Raw genomic sequence first — 24,753 nt, forward strand, 5'->3', positions numbered from 1 at the left:
TGAAAAATGCATGAACTTTCTTTTTTTGTTGGGTATTACTTTTGAGGTTGAGGCGCGAAGGTTTTTCGTGCATCATTTACTGATAAGAGGAGAAACGAGTTTATTGAATGATTTGGCGTGCACGCAGAAATTTTCCGCGAAGCAATCGAAAATGAAGGAAAGAAGGTCTGAAATTGGAAGGAGGAATGTCAAGAGGGGAGGTGAGAATGAGGAGATGAGAGAGAAGAAGCGAGACGGAGAATTTTTACGTTCGTATTTCGTGTCTGAAGCTCGTTACGGACGGCGGCAACGGCAAGCCCAGCAGTGAAAAGACTCACCGAAGGGGTGAGACGGAACGATTATAAGAGAGAGGAATCTATTTGCGCACAGTGTTGATACAAACTCAGGGCCACGGCAGAACGCAGGCCAATGCATTGAGGGAAAAGAGTAAGAACGAACGACTGAAATGATCAACGATAAATAAGTTCGGATTGAACAACGAGCAATAATAACTGTCTTTCTGTTCTTCAAACAGCGTTGAAACTGCCGTCTCGTGCGTCAAAAAGACGCTGCAGGATAAAGTACCCGATAATCGAATAAGAATTACGTAAAAGCTTTGAAATCGTTAGTAACAATGAATATTTTAATCATTATTTTATGTCCAACCTCGTAATGTTATTTAATGAGGCTGAACAATCGTTGGGAAATAATTTTATATACTCGCACGAGGCCTAACATAAGAAAAACACTCAAGCATCAAGAATTATTGACGTCACGAGGTTGGATATTAAAAATTGATTAATACCTCGAAACGCAATGCAATTTAGGCTATAAAGTAAGCCATCAACGTTCATTGTTACGAGGCCTGGCTTCGGATGTATATACATCCCCGTGTGAAAGAGAGCATTAACGAAGATGTGGGAAAACGCATCAAGTGTTTTCTATACGAGCCTAATAAAGCTTAAGGGCATAGATTTCTGTATCACTGCTGGATCCATAAGCGGAACGAATTCCTCATTGATCGATCGCTCCCCGTATCTCTGTCCCACCCTGGACATGTCCACGTCCAAGTTACATAAAATCTTCCCTATCCATGTCCGGTGGTAAAGCGTAATACGTCGTCGTATATATCGTAAAACAGTACTTAGTATCAGTATATATGCAGTAAAGTAGTACTATACAAGGTTCGGGGAGCTGGGCCACCCTAAGTATCGGGGGATCATGCTAAACGCTGCGCGAGATCAAAGAGAACCGACGGGAATCCGGTGGCGACCTATCATAATAATTTGGCCGCGGCTCGCGCCTCTTTGTATTAGGATAGAGAAGCCGACGGCCTTAAAAAAGAAGAAGACAAAAAGCGAGCCACTCAACTCGAGCTCGTCTACAACGCTAAATTGAAGCTAAAAGGACTCTAAAAAGGTTTTACCGATCTTGGAGAAAACGAAGAGGGATCAGTGGGACGCGCGCTCCGGCTTCCAGCCTCCCGTCTTCTCTCTCGCTCTCTCTCTCTCTCTCTCTCTCTCTCCCTGCTCTTTCAGGCTGAATTCAGCAATGTATATGGCTCGTGTTGCGATGCAATCACGCACAGGTATACACCTAATCCCCCGAATCACCGCCAAAAAGTCGAGAGATATCGTGTCCAGCACGAAAACCGTCAAAAGACAGCTTCGGGGCTTCGATCCAACCGCATCCACAGGATCATCTGTGATTTCGTATTATTGCCGAATGGGTTAAATCAGAAACTCTCCGAGACACTTGTGCCTTCGATGACAGAGATCTTCGTCACGGCTAAAACCAGCTTGCAGGATCGTGGAATTCATTAAAAATTCCGTCCTTCGCATAAAAACTGTAACATTGGAGGTGATCGAGCTTGCTACGAAATGTGGAATGATTCTGATCATCGCAAGATTAAGGGTGATTGAACGACCAAAATCTTTTTAGATCAAACTACAGATTCATTCTTTCCGAAAACATTGCAGTTGAATGGAGAAAACGCTTCCAATAACATCAATTTGTGTTGAATCCATTACAAAAATCCATTGTTGATGCAATCCAAAGAAAGATTGATCATGCTCACATGGGCTAATTGTGCCGATATAATTCTTGCTCCGATAGGTGACTTTGACATTTACAAACGACTCATTTACGTGTCGAATGAAAAAGACTGCGAATAAGAATAATAAGAATCGAAGGAAAGCAGGAGGCGGATGAGAAGAGTGACCGAACTTTGAGCAGGTTGTGCGATGACGAACTTTCCCTCGTCGTTGCACATGCAGTAAGTATTTACCGTTGTGGTGAAAGCCAGAAATCATGGATAGTGGAACGATGAATGAAGTATGAAGCATGAAATAATGACGCTCGCATCGCGAATCTATTTCGAAGCTGACGATGTATAAAAGATATACTTTTAAATGACGAACGCAACGAAGAAAATAAATGGCAGTTTTCACCATTGGGAAAGGCACTAACATGTAAACTGTAAATTGAAAAGTTTTTTTTCCCCAGATAGATTCAGGAACGAGCCCGAGATACTTTGATGAATAAAAAAATAATTAACCAGCTGAGAATCCAGAGTTTTTGCCAAACGAACCTTCCTAATCAGACCCTCTTCTGTGGACATTCTTGAAACTTCTCGAAAGATAAATAACGAAGAAAAAAGCGGGTTTAATAAAACTTAATGGCTAAAATATTTGAATTTCCTTTTGAAAAATCCTGCTGCGTTCCTCGTTAGACTTTATCATGACGAGGCTTACCCACCACCGTGATCTTATTCCCGGTTGTGCGATCTCTTTCGCAGCGTTCTGGACCGCACCTGCATTCTGCGTCTGCGTATCGCTGCTGATCCAGGATAGGAGAAGAGAGGGTTCGAGAAGGACACATGCCTGACACACATGGTGCGGAGGTCTCGAGGGTACCACCTTAGGCTCGTAATCGCGGCGATGTCTGCTGGTCGATTGCAAGCGCGAATGAAAAACAGGAAATTTTTGCTACTATAGTTAGAGAGCCTGTACCCGCGGTGAAGAAAAAAGGAGGAAAGAGTGTAGAATCCTACGAGCGTATCACGAGGGGCAAAGGATGAGGGAGGAAGAGGAGAGAAGATTGAAGATGAGGGAAAGCAAACGGAATGAGCTCGAGGGGACGTTAAGTACGTCTCGTAAAAATTCCATCGAACCAGCGTCATTTTGCCGTGGGGGCCTTTGGCGTCAGGGCAACGGTGATGGAGGTCGGCCTCGTGTAGGCAACGCCTCCCAGCAGCTAGAGCCAGCCCCTCGCTCACTTTGATCTCGTGCCGCTTGCCTCCCTCTACCGCTCGAGACCTTTCGGCGAGCCCCTCCGCGGGCTCCCGTAGCCCGGCTAGGCCGTAACTGGCACCGGGATCGGTTCAAACCGTTTTGAGTCACTGGCTAGGACTGGCGTGCCGCCCCGGGGATCGGTCTGCGGGTGCTTTTCTCCAAATCCTTCAAACACTTTCCTTCTCAATATCGCGTTTCTTCGTTTCTCACAAGAGTGTTAACGACTTTAGTTTTTTCCTCTCCGAGCTGTGAGACAATATTCCGAGTGTGACTAAAACTATCACGGTATTATCCGCTATTTTGAACTGTGATAGCACAACGGTGACAGCCACTCATTCATTCAAGCTGTCAACTGCAGTGATTAAAGTCGCAGGATTTGGCGAATTATGAGTGAATGAGCAGCCGACGCGCGCGCGCGCGTTATCTCTGCCGGTGCGTTCTTACAGTGCTGTTTCGCGAGTGTTTCATCGTGTCAAAATGAGCACCAAAAAGTTGAAGGAAAAATCTTGATGTTTGTCCTTGCGGCGAGACTATTTTTGTGACGAAAAGTGCACCTGGCACGGTCAACGAAGAGCGCTTCGAAGGATTGAAATGAAGAAACGCCGGTAGTAAGGCACGTCCAGGGTGAGCGTGCAGTTGTGCAGTGCTTGTGAGGTATTATCTGTCATTCGCGAAAAAAGGGATTCTACGTTGAGATAAGCCGCGCGTTTGCTGTCGATAAAACCAAATATTTCCCCCTGAGCGGCCTTCGAAAATGACGGAGTGTTGAGGGGTATTGTCGCCTGACATTGGTGTTGCGCAAGTAGTGTTATTATTGTTGTTATTATTGTTGTTTAACCGCGAAGAAAACGTAGCAGTGGAGGACAGAACGGTGCGTCGGAAGGGCAGAAGGTTGATGAGCGAAACAGAGAAAATTGGCAGTTACAGAGAAAGAAAATAAGCCGCAATCGCATATGTTACTTGCCGAAGGTGAGATTCGCTTCCAGGATATCGGAGCGAGAATGTGTACAACGGAGATGACAGAGGTTGCTTACAGCACGATGTCACCATCGACAGCTTCCTCGAGCGGTACGACATCCGGTTGTTTGGGCTCGCCCGGAAATCGTTTGACGAGTTCGCGTTGTTCGCTGAGTAGGACTCGAGATCCGCGAGAGGATGACGACGACGACGAGATTTCGGTAGGTTGTCCGAGCCCGTTGCCCCTCGTCGTTGGCAATCACCAGCAGGAGGAGGACGACGAGAGATTAAGTTCGTCGCGCGATGACAGGTACAGCGAAAGGCTGAGTCCACCGTGTTGTCTCGACGAGGACGAAAGATACTCGAGAGACAATGGCGATTATGAACGAAGCATGGGGAACGGAAGAAGACGACGTCAGATAAGTCGAACCTCGTCGAACGCGGAGGTCACGATGCTCACGCGGGACGAAGACGCCGACAACGAGGAAGACGACGATAACACGATAAGAACCTCACCGAACGGTACCACGGACGACTACTTCAAGCCTCTGAAAAAATTGAAAATGGTACCGATCCAACAATCCGACGACGAGGACGAAAGAGACAGAGACTCGAACAACGAGCGCGGTGTAAAATCCTTCAGTATTTTGGATATTCTATCCCACAGGCCAAAAGCGAAGATCGTCAGGCCTTGGGACACTGTGGAATCGAGTCAACCACATCTCAACAACAATCACAATCACCAGAGGCACCACCACCACCACCACCACCATCACCATCACAACTCCCATCACGATCACCATCAGCAACAATTACAACATCAACAGATTCATCACCACTCGAGTCTCAGTCAGGGTCCGAGGGATTTGTCTTTGATGGGAATGTCCTTGGCTTCGATGTCAGGCTCCATGAGCGAACCGCCTCTGAGCAGTTCATCTTCGTCGGGACGAAGTTCCGTGTCCGATTCCGGGAGTCCGGATCCTCTCGCCCACCATCATCTTCATCATCAGCATCACCATTCCCTGCATCATGGACTCCACCATCCCGGACTTCATCATCCGGCGATGCAGCAGCAGTTTAAAAGAAATAAAACGAGCCAACAACAGCACAACTCGACGAGTGGACAAAACGGAAAAAGAAACACGGGCCAGAGCAGCCCTCTCGATGCGCTTTTCCAGATGACGAGCAAAACATTCGACGCTGGCGAACACAGTCAAGGTAAGTCGTCGGATATCAATCTTCCAATCTTTTCCATAAATCGTCTCATCTTTTATTGCAACATGTTTACGAAGATATCACGGTTGGAATGACCGTTGCTACAATAAAATTGCAATCGCGTTGCCCATTTAAATGATCAAGCAACGAGTTATTCCATGATAAAGTAATTGATGAATCGAGCAGACTTTTGCGAGTTCCAAGTGCCGTACGAGGATGAGCGCATTACATTGTGTGTTCTTCATACTTTCTATAATTGAAAGCTTTTACATGGAATTCCGGCGTAACAAGTACCTCCTCGTAAAAAAGAACTGTTAGTACACGGTGAAGTACGGGAATAGCGTTTAATGCAGTGTCTCACTAATGTACAAAGGGAGTACGAGCCCGGGGAACGTCGTATAAGATGGACAGGTTAGCGTTTTAAGAGAGAAGGAGAAAGAGAAAGATAAAAAAGAAGAGTACGAGTCTGAGAGATGACGAGGCGCTCGTCAAAAAGTACGCTCTGTTGGATATTACATGTGTATCCTCGTTGCTTCACGAAGACTCGGTTTATACTCAGGATGATGATTCTGGGACCTCTCCGTAAGTGTCGTAAGCGTTAAAGAGTGGCTGTCAGTTATGCAGAGGGATAATCTTGTCCCGGTATCTCTCTGTCTTATGCCCAGTTGAGAGCATCTACATAGATATGTTGAAAAGTGAATGGAAGAAGCGGCAGAGGGAAAAGAAGATAGGGGGCGCGGTAGGGTAGAGGCGGAGCCACAGAAACGTTGGACAGAGAGCCCATGCAGTTATTTGTCTCTTTCCCGTGTCATATGTGAAAACCCTAATTACACGGGACAAATAGTATAGTAAAGCATCGTGAGAGAAGACGCTCCGGTGACCTCGTGCGTCGTTCGGTTCCTCGACGATTGGACAACCTGATTCTCTCGCATTGTCATTCTCGAAAATTGCCAGTGCACTTTATTCCAACTAGATCCGTCCTAGATTCGTTGTGACGTTTCCATTCGACGAACGTGGATGGTGAGTACAGGTGCGAGACTTTTAAACAAACAGCGAGGTCTCTTGTCGCATTGTTTAGATCGCAGTCAATCAAGAATATCCGAAAAACACTTTTTCTCGAGAAAAAATATATTTCACGTGGATATTGGTGTCCTTGGGTATCGTTTGCGGCTGCTTATTTGAGAGAAAATGCTTACATGTCGCGAATGCATGCGTGCGAGATGGCCCAGCGATGATGAGGTACCCCGTCATCTCGAACCACGCAATTCTCTGACCGGATGTTGCCACCGTTTTGCCTTCCTTCCTTCACTTCCTATTTGCCTCCCTCCCTCATTCCATATTCGCTATCTTTCTCCCTTTGTTCCGCGCTATTTTCCTCTCAGCGCACATGTCTAATGGGAAAATTACGGCGATTTCAATGGCAATTGGCCGGCACAAAACGAGGCACGATGTTTGTGTAATTAAATTAATGTGCTAAGACACTCGGTGCGCGACCTCAACTCTTGTTTGTCGCCGGTGCTATTTTCGTTTCACGACATCGCGCGCGTTATATCTTCGTGGAAATACAATGGATCCTAAGTACGGATTCGAGAGAATACGAAGCGGAAAGCACCGCTCGAGAAAAAGAAGGAACGAAACTCTGTCTTCCAAACGTTTTCCCACTGCGAATCGATCCAATTTACCTGGAAAGACATTTTTCAGTCGAAACACTCCATGCCAATGGGATTATTCGCACCGTACTATTCCATAAAACAAAATTTCCCTTTTTTTAAGGGAGTTTAACAATACTACGAAGTCGAATCGACGTATAAAAGAAACGACATTTTTTGCTTCACACGATATTGCCAGTCATAAAAAACTGGTCAGCAATCACTCCATTATTTTCATTAAAAAATTTCCGTGATGAGAGATTCGCATTAATGATTCCGTTGCGAAAAAAAAAAACATCCAAGTGAATGATAAAATTCTTGATATCGAGACACTGTTGTGTCTCTAGATTGGTAATTCACTTCGATCGGACACTGAACTGCAAGAGCTATAGAGCTTTTGAAAAAAAAGAAACAACACTGCAAAGCTTTTCTTCCATAATGAGGCACCTTTCGTGAGAGACTGTACCGTCAGTGGATCGTTAAGTAATTGTGTTTATTTTTTGCTCGACATTGGGAAATAGGTAAAATACGAGGGAGCACAATAAAACTCTAGTTTTTCGCAACGACACAGCTCGTGGATGGTTGCACAGTGACGAGGCAGCGAGTTCTGCAGTTGAGCCAGCGGGAATAGAAAAACAGAGGAGCGGTCATCGTTTTCGGGCCACAAATTCAATTTGCCATGATTACCAGGATTAAAAAGCGAGGAAATACCATTTTTCAGGATGGGTATAATGACGATCGTAAAATCGAGGAACGGAGAACAGTAGAGGGATAAAGAGGAAGGAGAGCGAGGCAGAGAGACGAAGGAGAAAACTGGAGGAAGCGAGTATCGCTTTTCGAGAGGTTAGAAACCGTTTCGAACAGAATCGACAACACATGCGAGCTCGCAACATTTACAGAGATCTGGGGATAGCAGCATAGTCTGAAATTTCACGAGGCTTTTCTACTCCCACTCAGAGAGGGAAGGGAGACAAAAAAGAGCCCTTTCCGAAGGGATATTCGAAGGGTCTTCCAACCACAGAAAGAGAAGGAAAAAACGAGAGAAACACGTCGCAGGAGCTCCTCGTATATGCTGCTAGGATCGAGGCAAGCTCGTGATCGACCATTGTTTACGACAGGTCCGCGCAAATCCTTTTTACGACTCACCTCTTACCCGGTCGAAGTTTATTCTACCGCCGACGCCGCTGTGCCACTGCCGACACGACTACCAGTATTAGCCGGAGAGCGAACAAACAGTCATAAGTATATTTGAGAAAAATAAGAACGAGCGAGAGAGAAAAGGAGATAAAAGAATAATATTTGAGCGTAAAGCGGCAGATGAGCATCAACGCGATCTGCCTTATTCTACGCAGAGAACTAAGATCTTGCGTACTGTTTGTTTGCGCATCTATTCTACATTCGACCACGGAGAAAAGAGAACCTTACGCGCACGTTTAAAAACGAGTGTTTTTCAATTATGTCATTCCGCAAATATGTGCCAAACTACTTATTCGCCGGGGCACGAAGGTTTATAGCCGGCCAAGAGTCCTTCTCAAAACTCTTGGCTAATCGTTCAGAAAAAAACGTCTTCTTCGAAAAGCCGTTAATTGAATGATCAACAAGGAATTGAGATGAAACTCTCGTTTTATGTGGAAAACAGTTTTCATCAATGAATTATAAAATTTACGATTTACAAATCATTTCTCGAGATTATAGTAGATTTTATCACGAACATTTCAGTTTCCGACTTCACCGACACTGAACACTCAATAATATAATCGTGCTTCCTATTCGCAAACGCGGAGGGTTCGAGTACATTGAACTGCAAATTATATTTTTACTTCGAATAACATCAGTTACGCCATCAGGTGTTGGTTAACAAAAGTGAAAAAAATGAAAGTGTTTTCATTCAACGTTCCAACGATAATTTATTCCCGATTAACAGTTGCTATTTAAAGTGAATATTCTTGAATTTCACGTTTTATATAATTCCATGCTAGCGTGCGATGAGAAGCTCCAAGTTTTTGTGATTTTCCTTCTTTTTGATGGACTCTGAAAGGCTCCAGTCTCTTTTTTATCATTTGCTATGAATTTGGTATCCCGATTATTAACAATATTATAATTGTCTACGACAGTTGGTAATTACAAGAAAACGAGCTGTCCATTCACGCCGCTGAATTACTCTTAAGGCAATTACGGCGATGCTGGTTATTGCTCTTTGCTGCACTGTCTCATTCTCCCTCTCTCTTTCTCCGTTTTTCTCTTTTTATTTTCTGGCATTTCGCAAACGCGAAAAAAACAAGCGGATCGTTTGTACAGAGTAATCTGCGAAGCGAGAAAACACTTTGAGCTGCTTCACCGGAGCGTTTTAAAGGATAATCGCTTTGCAATCTGAAATCATAATGATTTTTCAAACTGATGGCGAATTAATCAAGCAGCAATGAAAAAGGCTGTTAGATCGAATAACATTGATTTCAACACTCGACTTATTTTCGATTCTCTTACCACTTTTCTAGCAAAATTCTGAGTGACTTCAAATCTCGTACATACAATTAATCATTATTTTCATGCAAGTAAATTTGTAATTGTTGCTCATGGGAATGCAAATTATAGTTTAATTCAATTGAATTCTGCCAACTTCTACTCTTCGACATTTCACCGTGGTCAAGTATTTTGAAAACAAACTATTACCACCTTTTTAAGGTACTTCATGCACGAAATGACTTTCTTAAGAAATTCTTGAAATTTACACAGAGTTTAAATGCGTTGTCGATTGACTAAAATACACAGGGTTATCGGGACTATGCGTAAAAAATCGTTTTTCTTTTCATATAACGATTGCACACTTCTTACTAAGTTTATTAAAAAAGTACACAAAACAATGAAGTATGCAGTGAAAGTTTGGGAAAAAATTTGAGACGATAGTCTTACTAGTAATAAAGATGTTTTACCTTAAAGATTAAACGAAATCGGAAAAGAGCTCTCGTATAACCTCACATTTGCTTATTCCGGCATTTTGTTTCTTCTTTTGGCTTGGCCCATTCTTGTCACGGTCTTCTGTCTTTTTATTGATACTTTTTTCTGATCCATTTTCCATTGTGCTTTCCTTTTGCCCTCTCTAAAGCGATTTTTGACATAAAAAACTATAGTATTTTAGCCAGAAACGAATGAAATTTCGGGTTCAGTTTATGATGGATCCCCGATTAATTGTGGACTTGTAATTTCATTCGCCAAGAGATATAAGTTGGAAAAATTTATTTACAATTTCGAACGAATAACTCTGGCATTAATTTAGAGTGATTATATCTTTAATTAGGAAGTAAAAATCGACCGAATTTAGGCACCCATAAAATACGATCCTACACCTTAAATTCTGATAGTTCAAAAAATTGTGATAAAAAATTAAAGAATCCGATTTTGAAGACGCGATGAAAGTCAAAAATTGACCGGCAACTCGTTCACATTTGAACGAAAATTATGTAAATTTACTCCGGAACTTCCGGTCCCTTGGACACGCGTGTCTTTCTTATACTTTTGGGTCACGCCCGCGTGCATTCAACATCAAAGATCGTACCGAACTCCGCAGAATTGGGGGTCTCTTTTTTCGTGGATACTTTTGAGTTTTGTACGGCAACACTTTGAACACGAGACATAACGAGGATACGTAACAAAGATATACTCGTGCATGTTGTGCTCAGTACCGGGAGAGAAAGACAGCGAGAGATTGTAATTTTAGGCCTACCTATATGAGCCCCCACGGGGTAATTTATTACACGTGGCCTCGGCTCGCCTCACATATGTCCCATTTGCATATAGCGTGATAAAAACGTGTGTTCTCTTACACCCTGCTCTCGATCTTTGAGCAGGGACTCTTTGCACTTGAGAAACACCGAAAAGAATGCTCGACTTCCGACGGCCTACGTCGATGTGTGAAAAATATTTTGATTAAAAAAAATAAAAAAAAATGCTCTGCTTAGTACGCGTCAGGTCGACCTCAAACGAGATATTTCCACTGTGCAGCAAAGCCCTCGTGTTTTTTGCATTCTCACTCGATTCTTCATACAGCACTGGGCGAGACTCTTACACTAAATGGAAGAGCATTTTTTCTTCGCTATTTACTAGGAAAGTGACAAAATAACAATGAAATTATGAGCAGGAAAGAAATATTTTTTATTCTTGCCCTTTTGTGGTCATAAAAAATTGCTTAGTTAGTTCTGCTTTCATTGTTGGAGGAAAATGTGAAGAAAATATTGGTCAGTTTTCTTTGCTTGGAGCACCGAGTTAGGATGCGAACGAAGTGTCATAAACACAGGAGCAAAGCAAATGAGAAAATAGTGTTCGAATCTTAGTGATTGAATCGGATACGAAATTTACAAAAATCAAATATAATTTTGAGTGTCTCTTACTGTGGAGCACAAAGATGTTGTCACCTTCCGGCTAGCATTGCAACTTAATTGCCTCGGAAAGATGCTTCAGTAAAGGACAAATAAAAAATGCAAGTTTTTCTAATTTTGACAATTAAACTACGAAGACAAACAGATTTTTTTCCTGCTCGATGAAACCTCTTTAAAAACATTGTCGGATCAACGTCACTGAGGTTGTTTGAAAAATACGAAAATTTTTTGAAAATAATGAATTCGAAAATGTTTTTAAAATACTAAATACGAAAATAAACAAAAAACTAAATGCGCTCTCAGTCTGATCGCAAGTTTTTTCGTATTCAACATCAATTTGTGAAGACGCGACACGCGCGTTGTCTCAGTTCTCGTAGTCACATGTCCGTCTGTTGTCCATCGCTTTGTGAGCGTCATTTACACAGCGGCTGTGGAGAGTGTGCCCGGGAGGGATGAGCCATTGAAGAATCGCGTGTAATATGGACCGGTGGTTCTGCAGATGTTGGACTTTACAAACGTCTTTATATAGCGTTAACGATTCAGGGATCGAATTATACCGTGTTAAATCTGTAATGAGCCACGTAATGACGAATGTCTGCCAGCTAAAACTATGGCAATCCGCAGGAAAATTTGTCTTTCGATTTTGAAGATATGTTGGCTCAAATGTGACTTGATTCGTGCGGCTAAAATGCCTGCAATAAAATAATAGCTGCTGATAGAAAGAGCAGGCGATTGGTTTCACTCTCTTTTTTCCCGTAATCAAGAGAATTTCAATTGTCGTCTCGTAAGAATCTTGCGGTCGGAGGCTCGTAGGACGTGGTTTAATAAAAAAAAAAAAACGAAGAATAAGAATGAAGAAAAGTTGAAGAGTGGAATAAACAAAATTGTCGGGCGGAAAAAAACCGGACAAAAAAGTCCGAGAGAGCGTGAACACGAAAACCAGGAGTTCACACGCGGCGCTGGCTCAACGGCAGCCGTTCTTCTGTCTCGCCGCAAAAGTCGCCTGCGTTATACGTGCGGTTCACTGCGGAGGAATTGCGAACGATATCGAATCGAATCGCTCTTGTAATATTATTCGATACGTGTTCCATTACGCTCGATTGCCGGCGAACGGAGAGATTGGAGGCGATCTAAAGACCGGGAGAAAAAACGAATGGGAAAGAGAGAGAAGCAGGTAGACCCTCCCAGGATTCAAATTAGATTATAGCCGACTATGGCTAAGCCATCACCCGCCAATGCATTTTCATTTCTTCCCATTTTGGCCCTTAGAGAAAACCTGTGAATCGAGACGAGGAAATATTCTTGAGGAATTCTGTTATTTTAGTGACCCAATGAAACATTAAGGTAGATCGTATTTTGTGGGTTTCTAAATTTGAACGATTTTTATTTCCTAATTATAGATATAATCACTTTAAATTAATGTCAGAGTTATTCATTCAAAATTGTAAATACATTTTTTCAACTTATCTTTTGGTTAATGAAATTACAAGCCATTAATTAATCGAGGATGCATCACTGATTGAAATCCACATTTCATTTGACCCTGGCGAAAATACTACAGTTTTTTATGTAAAAAATCGCTTTAGAGAGGGCAAAAGGAAAGCACAATGGAAAATGGATCAGAGAAAAATATCAATAAAAGACTGTGACAAGAATGGGCCAAACCATGAAGAAACAAAATGCCGAAATAAATAAATGTGAGGGTATACGAGTGGTCATCACCAATTTCGTTCAATCTTTAAGGTAATATATCTTTATTAACAGTAAGACAATCGTCTCGAATTTTTTCCCAAACTTTCACTGCATACTTCATTGTTTTGTGTACTTTTTCATAATAAGAAGCGTTTATTCGTTATATGAAAAGATAAACGATTTTTAACGCATAGTCCCTATAACCCTATGTATTTCTCTTCATATTTAAACATGTCTATCTCAATAATCGATAAGACGAACCCTTTAAAATTTGATACGGGTGCCAGTCCACTGCCCATTTAAACTCTCTCTAAATTTCAAGACTTTCTTAAGAAAATCGTTTCGTGCATAAACTACCTTAATGGTCAATGAAGCCAAACAAAATTATTTTCATTTAACAATCTCTTCACTTTCATCCCCTCGTGCTACAAATCGATTCTTCGATCATCAAACTGCAATGGTAGTCAATGAGAATTCTTGAACTTGTTCTCCAAAAAGAATGTTAATAAAATATGAGAAACCTTATTGATTTCCCTTTTGACGAATTGGATATCAACATTGATATTCTGACGTAATTCTGCATAAAACTCATACGAAAAGAGAGCACTTACAAAATGTTATACTAGAAACAACTTTACTAGATTACAAGAAAAATATAAACGTGTATTTTTATTCGTATTTTTACTACGATCATAAGTGGTTATATGTCTTTATATATTCATACGCATATAGCTGTAGCTGTGGTAGGTAGAAAGAAAGAAAAATACAAGGAAGAGACAGTGAGCGAGTAAGCCGACGGCACACGGTAGCCTCACGTATTCGCAATTTACTTCTGATTATTATGCTCTCTATACTTACGCGGCATTCTCATGTATCCTCTCTTTCCGAGCCCTTCGTAGATCTTCGATATCCTCTTTCTTCCTTTGCTGCCCACCACTTTGCGAGGGAATCAAGACTCGTCGATTTATGGGGATCCCAATCACAAAATATCCACCACCCTCTAAACTGCACTATCTTTTTTGCTTGTAAAGATTTTCCAATTGCGTTACGTAACAGAGAATTTGCAACAATTGATTGCTTGCTGTGGAAATTATTTCCGTGAACGTTGAAATTTGATGGAACGAATTAGCCCCATATAAATTGGGGCTAATCATAAATTCGATGGAAGCAAAGTTTCCATTCTTCAATAAATTTCGTCGTATCGAATCCTATCAACGAATCGATCGAACCAGCCAGAAAAAGTCATCGTCTGACTTGCTGGCAATAGGAAGCGAGGGCTCATTTCGAAAATGGGGAGTCCAGGGGCTGCTGCATGTCACAGGAAAATATTTGGTAACATTTCGAGGGTAGTTAACGAAAGACCAGCACGCAGACACACGCGAGGTTTGAATTTTCCTCGAGACCATCTTCAACGGCCTATTATAAAGGAAAGTTTCTTTAGAAGGAGAAAGAGGGAAAGATACTTGAGACTAATTACTTCCCCGAGTTAAGAATGACTCGATCGGTGGTGTCGTTTTTTGATGCTGCTGCTGCTGCTGCTCCTCGAATGTCTCGTGGGCCCGTGGGTTCTCTCGGGTCGGAGATAGGAGGAGGACACGAGCTACGAGACCACTCGAATCTCGGGTCGAGTGTAGGAGCCGAGGCTGCGAGAGGAAGCGAGAGAGAGAGAGAGAGAGAGAGAGGAAGGCGGAGTTAAAAAAGAAATGAGAGAAAGAGATTTTGGAGAAAGCAAGAAAAAAAAGAAAGAAGCTTCTCGGCGTGTGCTGCTGTCGGCAGCAACAACGACGAGGGTTGAGATTCTCCGTCCGGGTCAAGTTGTTGTGACAGTTTGCAAACAAAACACGAAAACAGCAGGCCCACCGAAGCGCTTCGAACGCTCACCCACCCAAGAATAAAAATGTCACTTCGATGAGAGCACTTTTTACGTTGCTCGAGTTAGAAGATGCTGGGACTGTCCCCCGCTGTCACAAGTGGCGGTGTCGATCCTGGCGAAAGAAATTTTACCGAATCCTCTGAGGGCAAGTGCCGATAGTGCCACCAAGGAAAAGTTCTACTTTCTCATATTTGTTTCTCCTTAAACTTTCGCCATTTCAGTTTGATCTTTTTACCGAGAAATGTGAACTGGTCAACTTGTATTTTGGAGGCAGCTTGCCGACGACCACACGCGTTGCACCCTGCAGAGCCTCCTGCTTAAAGATATTCCGATAACTAAAGAACGAAATATCAGAGCGTAAAGAACGTTGGATATGAAATTTTATTTATCACCCTCCGCTCTGCTGAGAATTCGTCAAGAAAGCCAGGACAGCACAATGAAGAGTGAATATTATTAATTGTTGTAAGAAAGATCGAGAGAGAATAAAGCGATCGAAAGGAGCTTGGAGCAAACAAAAGTAGAATGAAAAGTCGAATGTCTAATGAAGAAACCTCGATTCAATGAAGCTTCGTCATTGAGGGTTAAACGAAATCGCGACACTCTTATTGGACGATTTACAAAAAAGAGGAAAACGTATTCGTGTACTCCCACAACGATCGGGTCCCAGCGGATGAGGTACGATGTAGGAAGAGTGGGATGAAAAGACCTCGGCGAGATAGAAAAATGAGAAGACGGAGAGAGAAAGCGATCGAGGAGGTTTTCTCTCTTCTCGCCGCAGCCGAGTCTCCTATTGCGGGAAATAATTCTCAATTAGCCGTAAATCGCCGGTCGCTAAGTCGTATTTATGTCGGGTAGCACGGGCCCGACGGATTTATATTGGATGGTGGAGGGAGATTTATGCGAGCGATCGGTCTCAGTTTGTCCACCGGAGAGAGGGATCCCCCTGTTCAGAGGCGGTCTTCCTCTCTTTTTCTCTTTCTCTCTCGCTCTCTTTCCATCTCGGTGGTACGAGAGGTATCCCGGAGTTCCGAAGAGCCTGCTCGAGTCCTGGTGTGCTTCGACGAGAGAAACTGAGAACGCGGACGGAAGGCACACCGTGAAGCGACTCCCTACTCGATATGTAACTTTTCTTTCATCAATTTTTTCCTTCTCTCTCCATTTTACGATTGCTGTTACGTATGCAAGGCCAATAGAACTATGTCAAATTGTTAAAAAGTAGCAAGGATCGATGCTTCGTCATAAATCGTGCAGATTTACCGAGCAGATAAATTTCAAGCAATTCGTTTGGAAAGTGAGAGCCAAGAAAATCCGAATTCCAATCCAGATTTCTGGCTTTTTAAATCTCCACCTTTTTTCTCGTCTTTTCGATATCACTTCAATTAACATTTTTCCTGCTGTACTTTGTGTACACAAATTCTCTCTCTCTCTCTCTCTCTCTCTCTCTCTCTCTCTCTCTTTTTCTGCCTCTCTCACCTAAATGGATACAAAAGACGATGAAAAATTTGCTTGATCGATCTCCGTTCACCCTCTATCATGGTACGCTTTCGCCACGCGGCCTACGATCATCGCCCACCCTCGACGCCAAATAGAAATAAATTTGTAGCGGATTACGCCTGCCGGAGAAACGGTCCCTGAGGCCTCTGCGATTTGCCATACTCTATCGTTTTTACATCCCATATATCTATACCAAATTTACCACCGAGCACGATTTCCCCTCTCCGTAGTACCCGCATCAGTCAGTGACACTCCGTTGCAATTACAATCTTTCCGAATTAAACAAGTGCGGAGTCAAAATTCTAGGCAGAAAACAATTTCGTTGGAGATTCAGCGTAGGAAGTACGAGCGCATTCCCTGAACGTTTGACTCCTAAATAAATATTCGCCATTTAATTGGAAATTGTCGAACTGGACAATCCACGAACGTTTTTTTCTGTTAAACGATTTTTTCCTTTGAGTTAAAAGTTTTGATGAATGATAACTGATCGTTCCGTTGGAAGAAAAGAAACCACTGAAGAAACGGGTTTCATAAAATGGGAATAAAATAAATTATTTCAACAACTGAGATCATTCAACGAGCATTACAAAACCTTGAAAAATTTTGTGACACAATGTCATCGCACAGAAAATCTAACGTTCCTATACAGATGGATTTCTTCTTTGAATATTATCATTCTTATTCGACGGGCGGTTACGTATTCGCCGGTAAATATGAAGGCAGATCCTTGTCGTGTCTCTTCGTTTCCTTCTCAAAAGGATCCGCCGTGGCCACAATCGGTGGCTCCATTGGCCTCACAGGAACGTGCGGCCTCTTCGCCGCAGATGATACCGCAAAACGCGAGAAAATAAAAAACGATGCGAGTAGACAAAGCCAGATGGTACATTTTTACTTTGTGCTCCAGCCAAAAAGGAGGATTCGAAGTTACCAAAATGGAGATGAGAACTCGCTGCCATTTATTTTTTGGGGTAGTAGAATTCGACTGAATATTCAAAACGCAGCGGAAGCGTAACCATTTTTAAAAATATTCCAAACTTTCTTTCATTTATTCCGATGTTTTTTCATCATTAGATTTCAAAATTGTTAAGATTCAATCGTGCTGAGCGTTGAGGTTTTATGAATCAATATGCTCTTGGTTTATTTACGTTTATTAAGTACACTCTGCGAATCATTAAGAAGCTGAGTCGAATGAAACCGTATCGCACGATCATAAAATTATTTGAATAGGCTTTTACCCCCTGAGAAATGAGCGCGAGGCTCATTGTGTTCGAGAAAATGAGAGCGTTATTTAGTTCGAAAGATAAATCGTAAAATACTAAATCCAGTGAAAAGTGGGTGGCACATTGAAGTAAGTTATACGAGGAGTTAAGGCGAGCGAGAAGTGAGAACGTGTTTGACGTTAGTATTACAACAATATAATTTAGCCTAAAGTGCGAAACCCGGCGTCGCGCGTTGAAAGACTTCATCCGAGTTTCTCAAAAGTGTGTTTAATCGTTAAAACACTCGTTTTAGTTGAAGCCACACGCGCGTGTTTAAACTATGAATAAAAAGAATGCTGGTGCGAGGTCTGAGTCCGCTTGTTGAGCGCGCAGAAATACGCGAGAGCTCCGCGGCGTGATGGCAGAATTACAGCCATAAAAGCTTCACAGCTATGAGTTTGGCCATTGTTTCGTTAGAATTTTTGAAACTTCCGTTCGCTTCTCGTAATAAAAGAAATGTCGACGTATGTGTGAGTTCCTTTTGAGCCGGTATCCGCGCGTGGATACTCAAAATGAAGATAGAAGAAAGGGAGGAAAAGAGAGCCGAAAATATACGGAGAGTTGCGGTTTGCCGCATGGACGAGCCAAAAGTCGAATGGCTGGAGGATTCTGAAGGGACGAGAATAATGGGAAATACTGGAAGAATGAAAAGGACCAACTGCGTGTTGAAAAAAAATGTCTGATGAAAAGATCTTTTATTATCCATCGATAAAGGGAATTTGGAGGATCCGCAGAAATAAAAATGGCGTCCTGGTACGTTTTTCGACAGGAAAACGTATGACGAGATCGAATGAAATTCTTACGAGATAACGAAGCTGAGAAAATTCAATCGCAGACGAATATCCTTGGAAAAAATCCGCGCGGACAAAGCGGGAAGAAAAAGTTCGAGCGAGCCGTACGACTTCGAGCGGCACTCACGTTTCACATGCAAATCAAACATAAAAGTCGGGGATAGGCATCGGTGGCGCGCGCGCGCGCGCGCGCGCGACCTCACCGGCCGACAAATAAACGAACGCGTCTCTCTTTCCTTTCCTCCATATTTATATATACGAACGTACTTTACGGCGGTGCTAATTGCTGACAAGTAAAAGAAACAGAATATAAAGAGGGGGAGGTGAGGTGTTAACGAAAACGAGAGAGGAAGTGAAAAAACGCGGCCTCTCGTCTCGATCGAGTTGGCGCGCGCGCGCGATCTCCTATCTTTTCTGAAGAACAGCACCGCGGCAGAGGGGGTTGCCGAGCAGGGAAAGGAATTCCCCGTTATAAATGCCTCGCGAACTGTCAGTTTGACAGAAAAGGTGCGACTTCCTTTTTTGCCTTTCTACACCGAATACCTCCGCGTTCTCGCTCGCCCCGTTTTGCCACTCCAAAGACCTCAACGATCGAAGATTGGATCGGAGGATAAATGAAATGAACAGTAAATATTAATAATCGAATTTCGTTTCCTTTCAATATTCGCCGGGGATAATTTCGACCCGGTCAATATTGGTCACGATACATTTTCGAGGAAGGAAAGTTCTTTCGAGCACGTGCGGTTATCGAAGAGAGTCCGAAGATCGATCGTCTTTTCCTCGGCTCATTATTTTTTCGTTATCAACCTCGCTCTTGCTATTGCTTACTCGATAGAAAAACTTGTTTATTTCCCCCCACTTTTCGACGTGTTCACGTGCCCCTGGTTTTTCGTGTCGATCATTTTCACCTGTGCGCAAGCAACATGAATTAAATATATACTTGGGCGTTTGACAAATTCACGAAACACGAAAATATGACGAAAAACATGCGGAGGAGCGAAAAAAAAACGAACGAAAACAATATATGACAATGCTCACACGAGAAATCTAATAAAATAGAAGCAAACGTGTCGGGCAGAGCGACGTGCGTGTGCTCGAAATTAAGTAGAGTCAGCACGCACCTCATTACTATATACAAGCTATTTTTCTACAACGTTACATACAAAATCAAAGACATATTTAATCGGGAGTCGCGTAACGCGGCATCAATCAAACAATTTTTTCCTCAAGGCCATTTCGTCACTCTTGTTTACGCCGCAAATTCCTGCTTTTTCAGCATAGCATTCGAATGGATCCTGAAGACAAAGTCGACGTTTCGATTTTTCACTGAAAATGAGTCTTTTTCTCTCGTCTTCTTCTTCTTTTTTTCATTGGAGCTGGCGTCGTAAAAAAGGGGTTAGCAGAATGATCGTCTACTCACTTGAAATACAAAACGATCGAGTGACCTCGCCGTTTGAGGCTACGGAAAGTAAGTTAGGAAACGGATGAGGTCGCATCGTAGGCTCAAACGGAACTAGAAATTGTTGAACCGTTGGACAACCGGTTTGACGCGACCCTCATTTTTGCCACCGGCAGCAAAAACTTTCCTCCCTCAAAGTGGCAATTTTTTGAAAAAAAAATCTCCATCGAATCCGAAATTCAATAAACCGGGCAACTCGAAACCTGCACAAATATTTTTTCCATCGGTTTCACGAAATTCGTGCTCTCTCCGAAAGAGCATAAAACGTTGTAATAGCTTTGGAACGATCGAACAACGAACAGCGTTAACAAACGACGTGTAATTTTATCTGAGAGATCACAGACGATAAATTTATGAAAAATAAACATTCTTTACACTATCGAACTAATAAAAAATTCGTGCGCTACATTATGATGGTTATGGACGTGCGGAGGGTGCTCGAAACCCCGACGAGGTTGAAACCCAATGGCAGCGAGTGGGAGGTCCGAAAGCGGCAGGAGGAAAGGGGAAGGCTTAATCGATTCTCGAGTAATTAGCGAGCCTTTGTATGGGAGAGCGTCGCGTATGGGAGGCTTCGTAAAAACACGTATAAACGAAAAATATACACTTTGATATTTACGATATAAAATGCACGGAAACAACTACGCGAATATTACGCGTGTACGCCAGGTTTGCTTTAGATCGATGTCACGTGAAGTTTCACAGGGCTCTCTGTGACTTTGTATTTCCAATCTCTTCTACATATATGCATGAAACGACGTTTCGCATTCTCTAATTAGACAGCCTCAGCAAACGCGCCTACGAGAAGTTGGCGAGTGCTGACAAGAGAACTATTCACCCTCATTTTCCCACAACAAAATATCAATACCGAGCGAAAATGACTGTCGAAGTGAAACTTTATTGGGATTCATGATCTAATTTGATGACGCGAGCCACTAAAACTTCGTTATCGAATTTAATTCAGTTTATTTAAATTAGTATTAAAATGTTGAGTGAATTCATTTACAATTTTGAGTTTTTAACACGGTACCCTATGGAAGAACTCACAATAATAATATTACAATAATTGTGAAAAAGTTTTACGGTGTTCAAGCTTCGGAAAAGTTTATATCGCGAAGAAAATTCATTACAGATTCCGTTTCTTTAAAAAAACATTACCTTACGGGGCTTTTAAGAAAGAAAGCATGAAAAAAACTTCAGTTTTTGACGTGTCGAAAGCGGGTGCCAGTCATTACGTTCGACTCCTGGTAACAGCTCATTGAACTTCGGGCAAAGTCGGGAATCGCGGGAATTTCATCAAATTTATTTTTGAGACTGACTCACGTGCTTTCATTCCTCTAGTAGCTTCGCTTTTTTCAATGAATTGACCATTCCTTTTTCTCGGTGCCATTACACCGACGTAAACTTTCTTTCGTGCAATAAAAATGTTCCCCAGGTTTTGTGTATTTAAAGTGTTAGAGGCAATCATTAAATAGTCAAGTTGAAGTATAAATTTTGTATTTTATGATATATTTTTATAGCATTTTATTACGTTCTTGAGATAAAAATATTCTCAATGTAAGTGTTCATTAATTTTATTAATAATTCAGTCTTCAATTAAATCAAAACAAAGCAGCAGTTGCGAACTTGACTAGTCATAGAATGGCCGAACTACTTTAACCCTTGGTTAGCACCTTGAGGCAAGTTTGAAAAGTAGTACAATACATATTTTCAATTAATACTAATATTTGCGTTGCTCTCTCCAGAACTAACATAATAACCTAAATAAATTTATTCAGGATTGCACAAAGAACAGAGTTCACAGGTCCTGTCCTATTCAGTATAATTTGAGTTAAGGAGTTTCGGTACAAAAGTCTAAATGTTAAGAAATTGATGAAATTTGGTGATAATGTTCTTCAACATCAAGTGCGAAAACACAAATTTTTTCAAAATTTTTTTCTACTTAGTTATCGAGTAATTACGCATTAAAGCAGATTTCTTATGCCCGGAATGTATAACTATATATATGGAAACGCTATGCTTATACACGTGAACTTAGTGATCAATTACTCGATAACTGTGTAGAAGAAAAATCTTAAAAAATTTGTATAGTCAAATTTGGCACTAAAGAATATGTTCACCAAATTTTATAAAATTCTGAACTTTTTGAATTTTTTAATTTTTTTAGCATGGGTTAGCATGGCAATATTGTATCGCCTGTACCGAAACTCCTTAAGATTAAAATTAGAATAAAACATAAGATCCGACCTCCGAGGTTGTCATTGAATCATTATGAAGGAACTACGGAGAAGTTCTTCAGGCTGATTTTTGTACAGCACTCTCGGTACCAGATTCACTGAAATATTTCATCGAATCCACTCGTTTCCTGAATTCAAAGTCTCCAGGAAATTCGAGGTCCAACTCTTTGCACTCGCCACTGCATCGTTTTCTCTATTTTCGTGTATCTTTTCGATCGTCAGTTCTACGTGTATTAACGAATATTTAATGTGTGCGCTATTCGTGTGTAAAGACTCGTACCCTGTAATGACAGTTCTCGAGTTATAGATCTCTCCCTCTCGCCGTTGCACTCGCAGGAAAGGCACTCCGGGGAGAAGTAAAGCTGAAAGAGTTGAGTGACGGGCCAACACCAAGCCCTATCGCTCGCGCAACGCGCCGGAGCAAACCTAACGAATCTCCGACCTCACCGACAGCCTTGGAAATAGAACAATAGTTCTACAGCTCTGTGTTTAAGTCTATCTATAAACCATGAGCTCCAAGTCCCTCCCCACACTCTTGACATCTCGACAATACTGATCCGAACCGTTTGTACGTACGTTAATAAATTTATACATGTGAATTCCGCACATGGACGACCAGTGTGCACGTCTGTGGACTTTGGAATCGTCGTGCCGGAGATCGGAAGCAGTTTGCTGCAACGACATTATTATACTCGCTTCCGACGTTCGCTGTAAGAGCTCTGTCGATGGAAACCGAACTCCCAATTTTAACGATTCCACCAAAACGTGCACATTCGGATTTCATAAATTTACATTTTTCATACATTTAGGTTTCATAAAATTCAGCAGATTTCATGAATTTTGAAAAATTCACCTTACAAATAAATGAAAAATGAATTTTAGCTAAAAGGGGGGAAACCAGACGAAATATCTCGAAGGAAAGGTGTTTGTGGGGGAATAGAAATTAACGAGTTACTCAAACTGTATTTGGGAATATAGAGAAACGCGGATTTTGGTGAAATTAATTTTGAAAATTTGATTCCATGAACATTCTATTCATGCCCAGCAGAGCTCCGTGGCATTACCCGATCCTACGAATCCCATTGCCGTCTGCCTGTTGGATTATGTGATGAGCGATTTTACAACGCGCCGGGAACACGAGCTTTTCTTCGTCTCTCTCTCTCTCTCTCTCAGTATCCGTCTTTTTCTCTTTCGACTTCGACGAATATTTACGGTCGTTTAGACCGCTGCGAAAGTGAACCGCCCGCGTGATCGTCAGGCAAGATTCGTATATAATTGCCCAATTAGCCTCACCGATGAGCCAATTCGCGCGCGAAGACCGGCGCGAAAGACATTCGAGAAAGACACAAACAGAAAAGGAGAGTTAAACAGCGACAGAAGGGAAGCCTGAGAGCGAAAGAGATGGAGAGAGAGTCAAAAAACCGCGCGGTTTATAGCGATGTATAAGCCCAAATGCATTATAAAAGATATTCGATTCTCAGGCCTGCCTATACCTATTCGCTGAGATCGAAAGTTCTTTCCTTTTTAGCTTGCTAATTGACTCGATACTTCGTGTGTATGTGAATTGCGAGTCACGAAAAATACGTTTCTTTTGTTACCTTTCTACCGTTTAAGGTCGAGAGATAAACAAGATCTATTTCGGCTCCTATGGTGAGAAGTATCATCGGCCTTGATTAACTCTAGTCGTTTATCTGACAGAATCAAAGGCGATAAGAAATCGAAGAAGAGTGAGAAAACGAAAATGTTTGTGAAATTAATTCAGATTTTTTTCGCAGTGACGAGATGATTCGGAAATATGCAGGAATCGAGTTGATATTAAGCTCGTCAGTGGCATTCTTGCCATTTGGCGTCAGATCAATTTGTGCATTTTGGTCCGGCATTTTGAATTGCTTCATTTTGAGTGCAGATTCGTAATGAGCGACCTCAAAAACTCTCGGCAACCAATTTTCGTGGTAATCTTTTCTTCTTTATTTTTTTCAGCGTTTTCGATAGTTGGCGTGAAAAATCTCTTGCCATCGAAGGAGTTAATAGCTTTTCCTGAATTTCGCGCTCACGAAATTCTCTGAAATTCGATAAAATATGAAAAGTAAAACAATCATAGTTGCTATTATGAAAAAAAATCGAGATAAATAACCCAATCATTGCAACACGTGATTCCTCGTTCGAAGTTTATTTAAATATGTTTGGTAACGAAAGCCAAACTCAGTAATGGGGAGGTTTTCTCCATCACGAGGTTTTGGAACACACAGACACGTGTACAGCTCCGGAAACGCACACGTCGAGCTGCACACGCTCGATGTATCGTAAATTTAATAACGCCACAGCGAACGATATGGAGCAGCCCAGCCACCGATTCTCCTGATGAGAAAGTTTAGTGTACGAGGTTAACGAGCCCTGAGCATATCACCGGAGCTGTATTACAACGGTAACGAGAGATATCGAACTCGTACGAGGGCAGAGTTGCATCGAGTTACACCCTCGT

General features: G+C 42.0%; 1 protein-coding gene across 1 annotated transcript in view; it reads left to right on the forward strand.

Annotated features, from left to right (window-relative positions):
* The first annotated feature begins 3,383 nt into the window (after positions 1-3,383).
* Positions 3,384-24,753, forward strand: part of LOC122409726 (LIM domain-containing protein A-like) — a 48,022-nt gene continuing 26,652 nt past the window's right edge. The window contains exon 1 of the mRNA XM_043417486.1: positions 3,384-5,447. Coding sequence (XP_043273421.1) covers positions 4,226-5,447 — 1,222 coding nt within the window. The 5' untranslated portion in view covers positions 3,384-4,225. The remainder of the gene's footprint in view (positions 5,448-24,753) is intronic.

The sequence above is a fragment of the Venturia canescens genome, chromosome 4 (genome assembly GCF_019457755.1).
Source record: "Venturia canescens isolate UGA chromosome 4, ASM1945775v1, whole genome shotgun sequence".
Lineage (NCBI taxonomy): Eukaryota > Metazoa > Arthropoda > Insecta > Hymenoptera > Ichneumonidae > Venturia > Venturia canescens.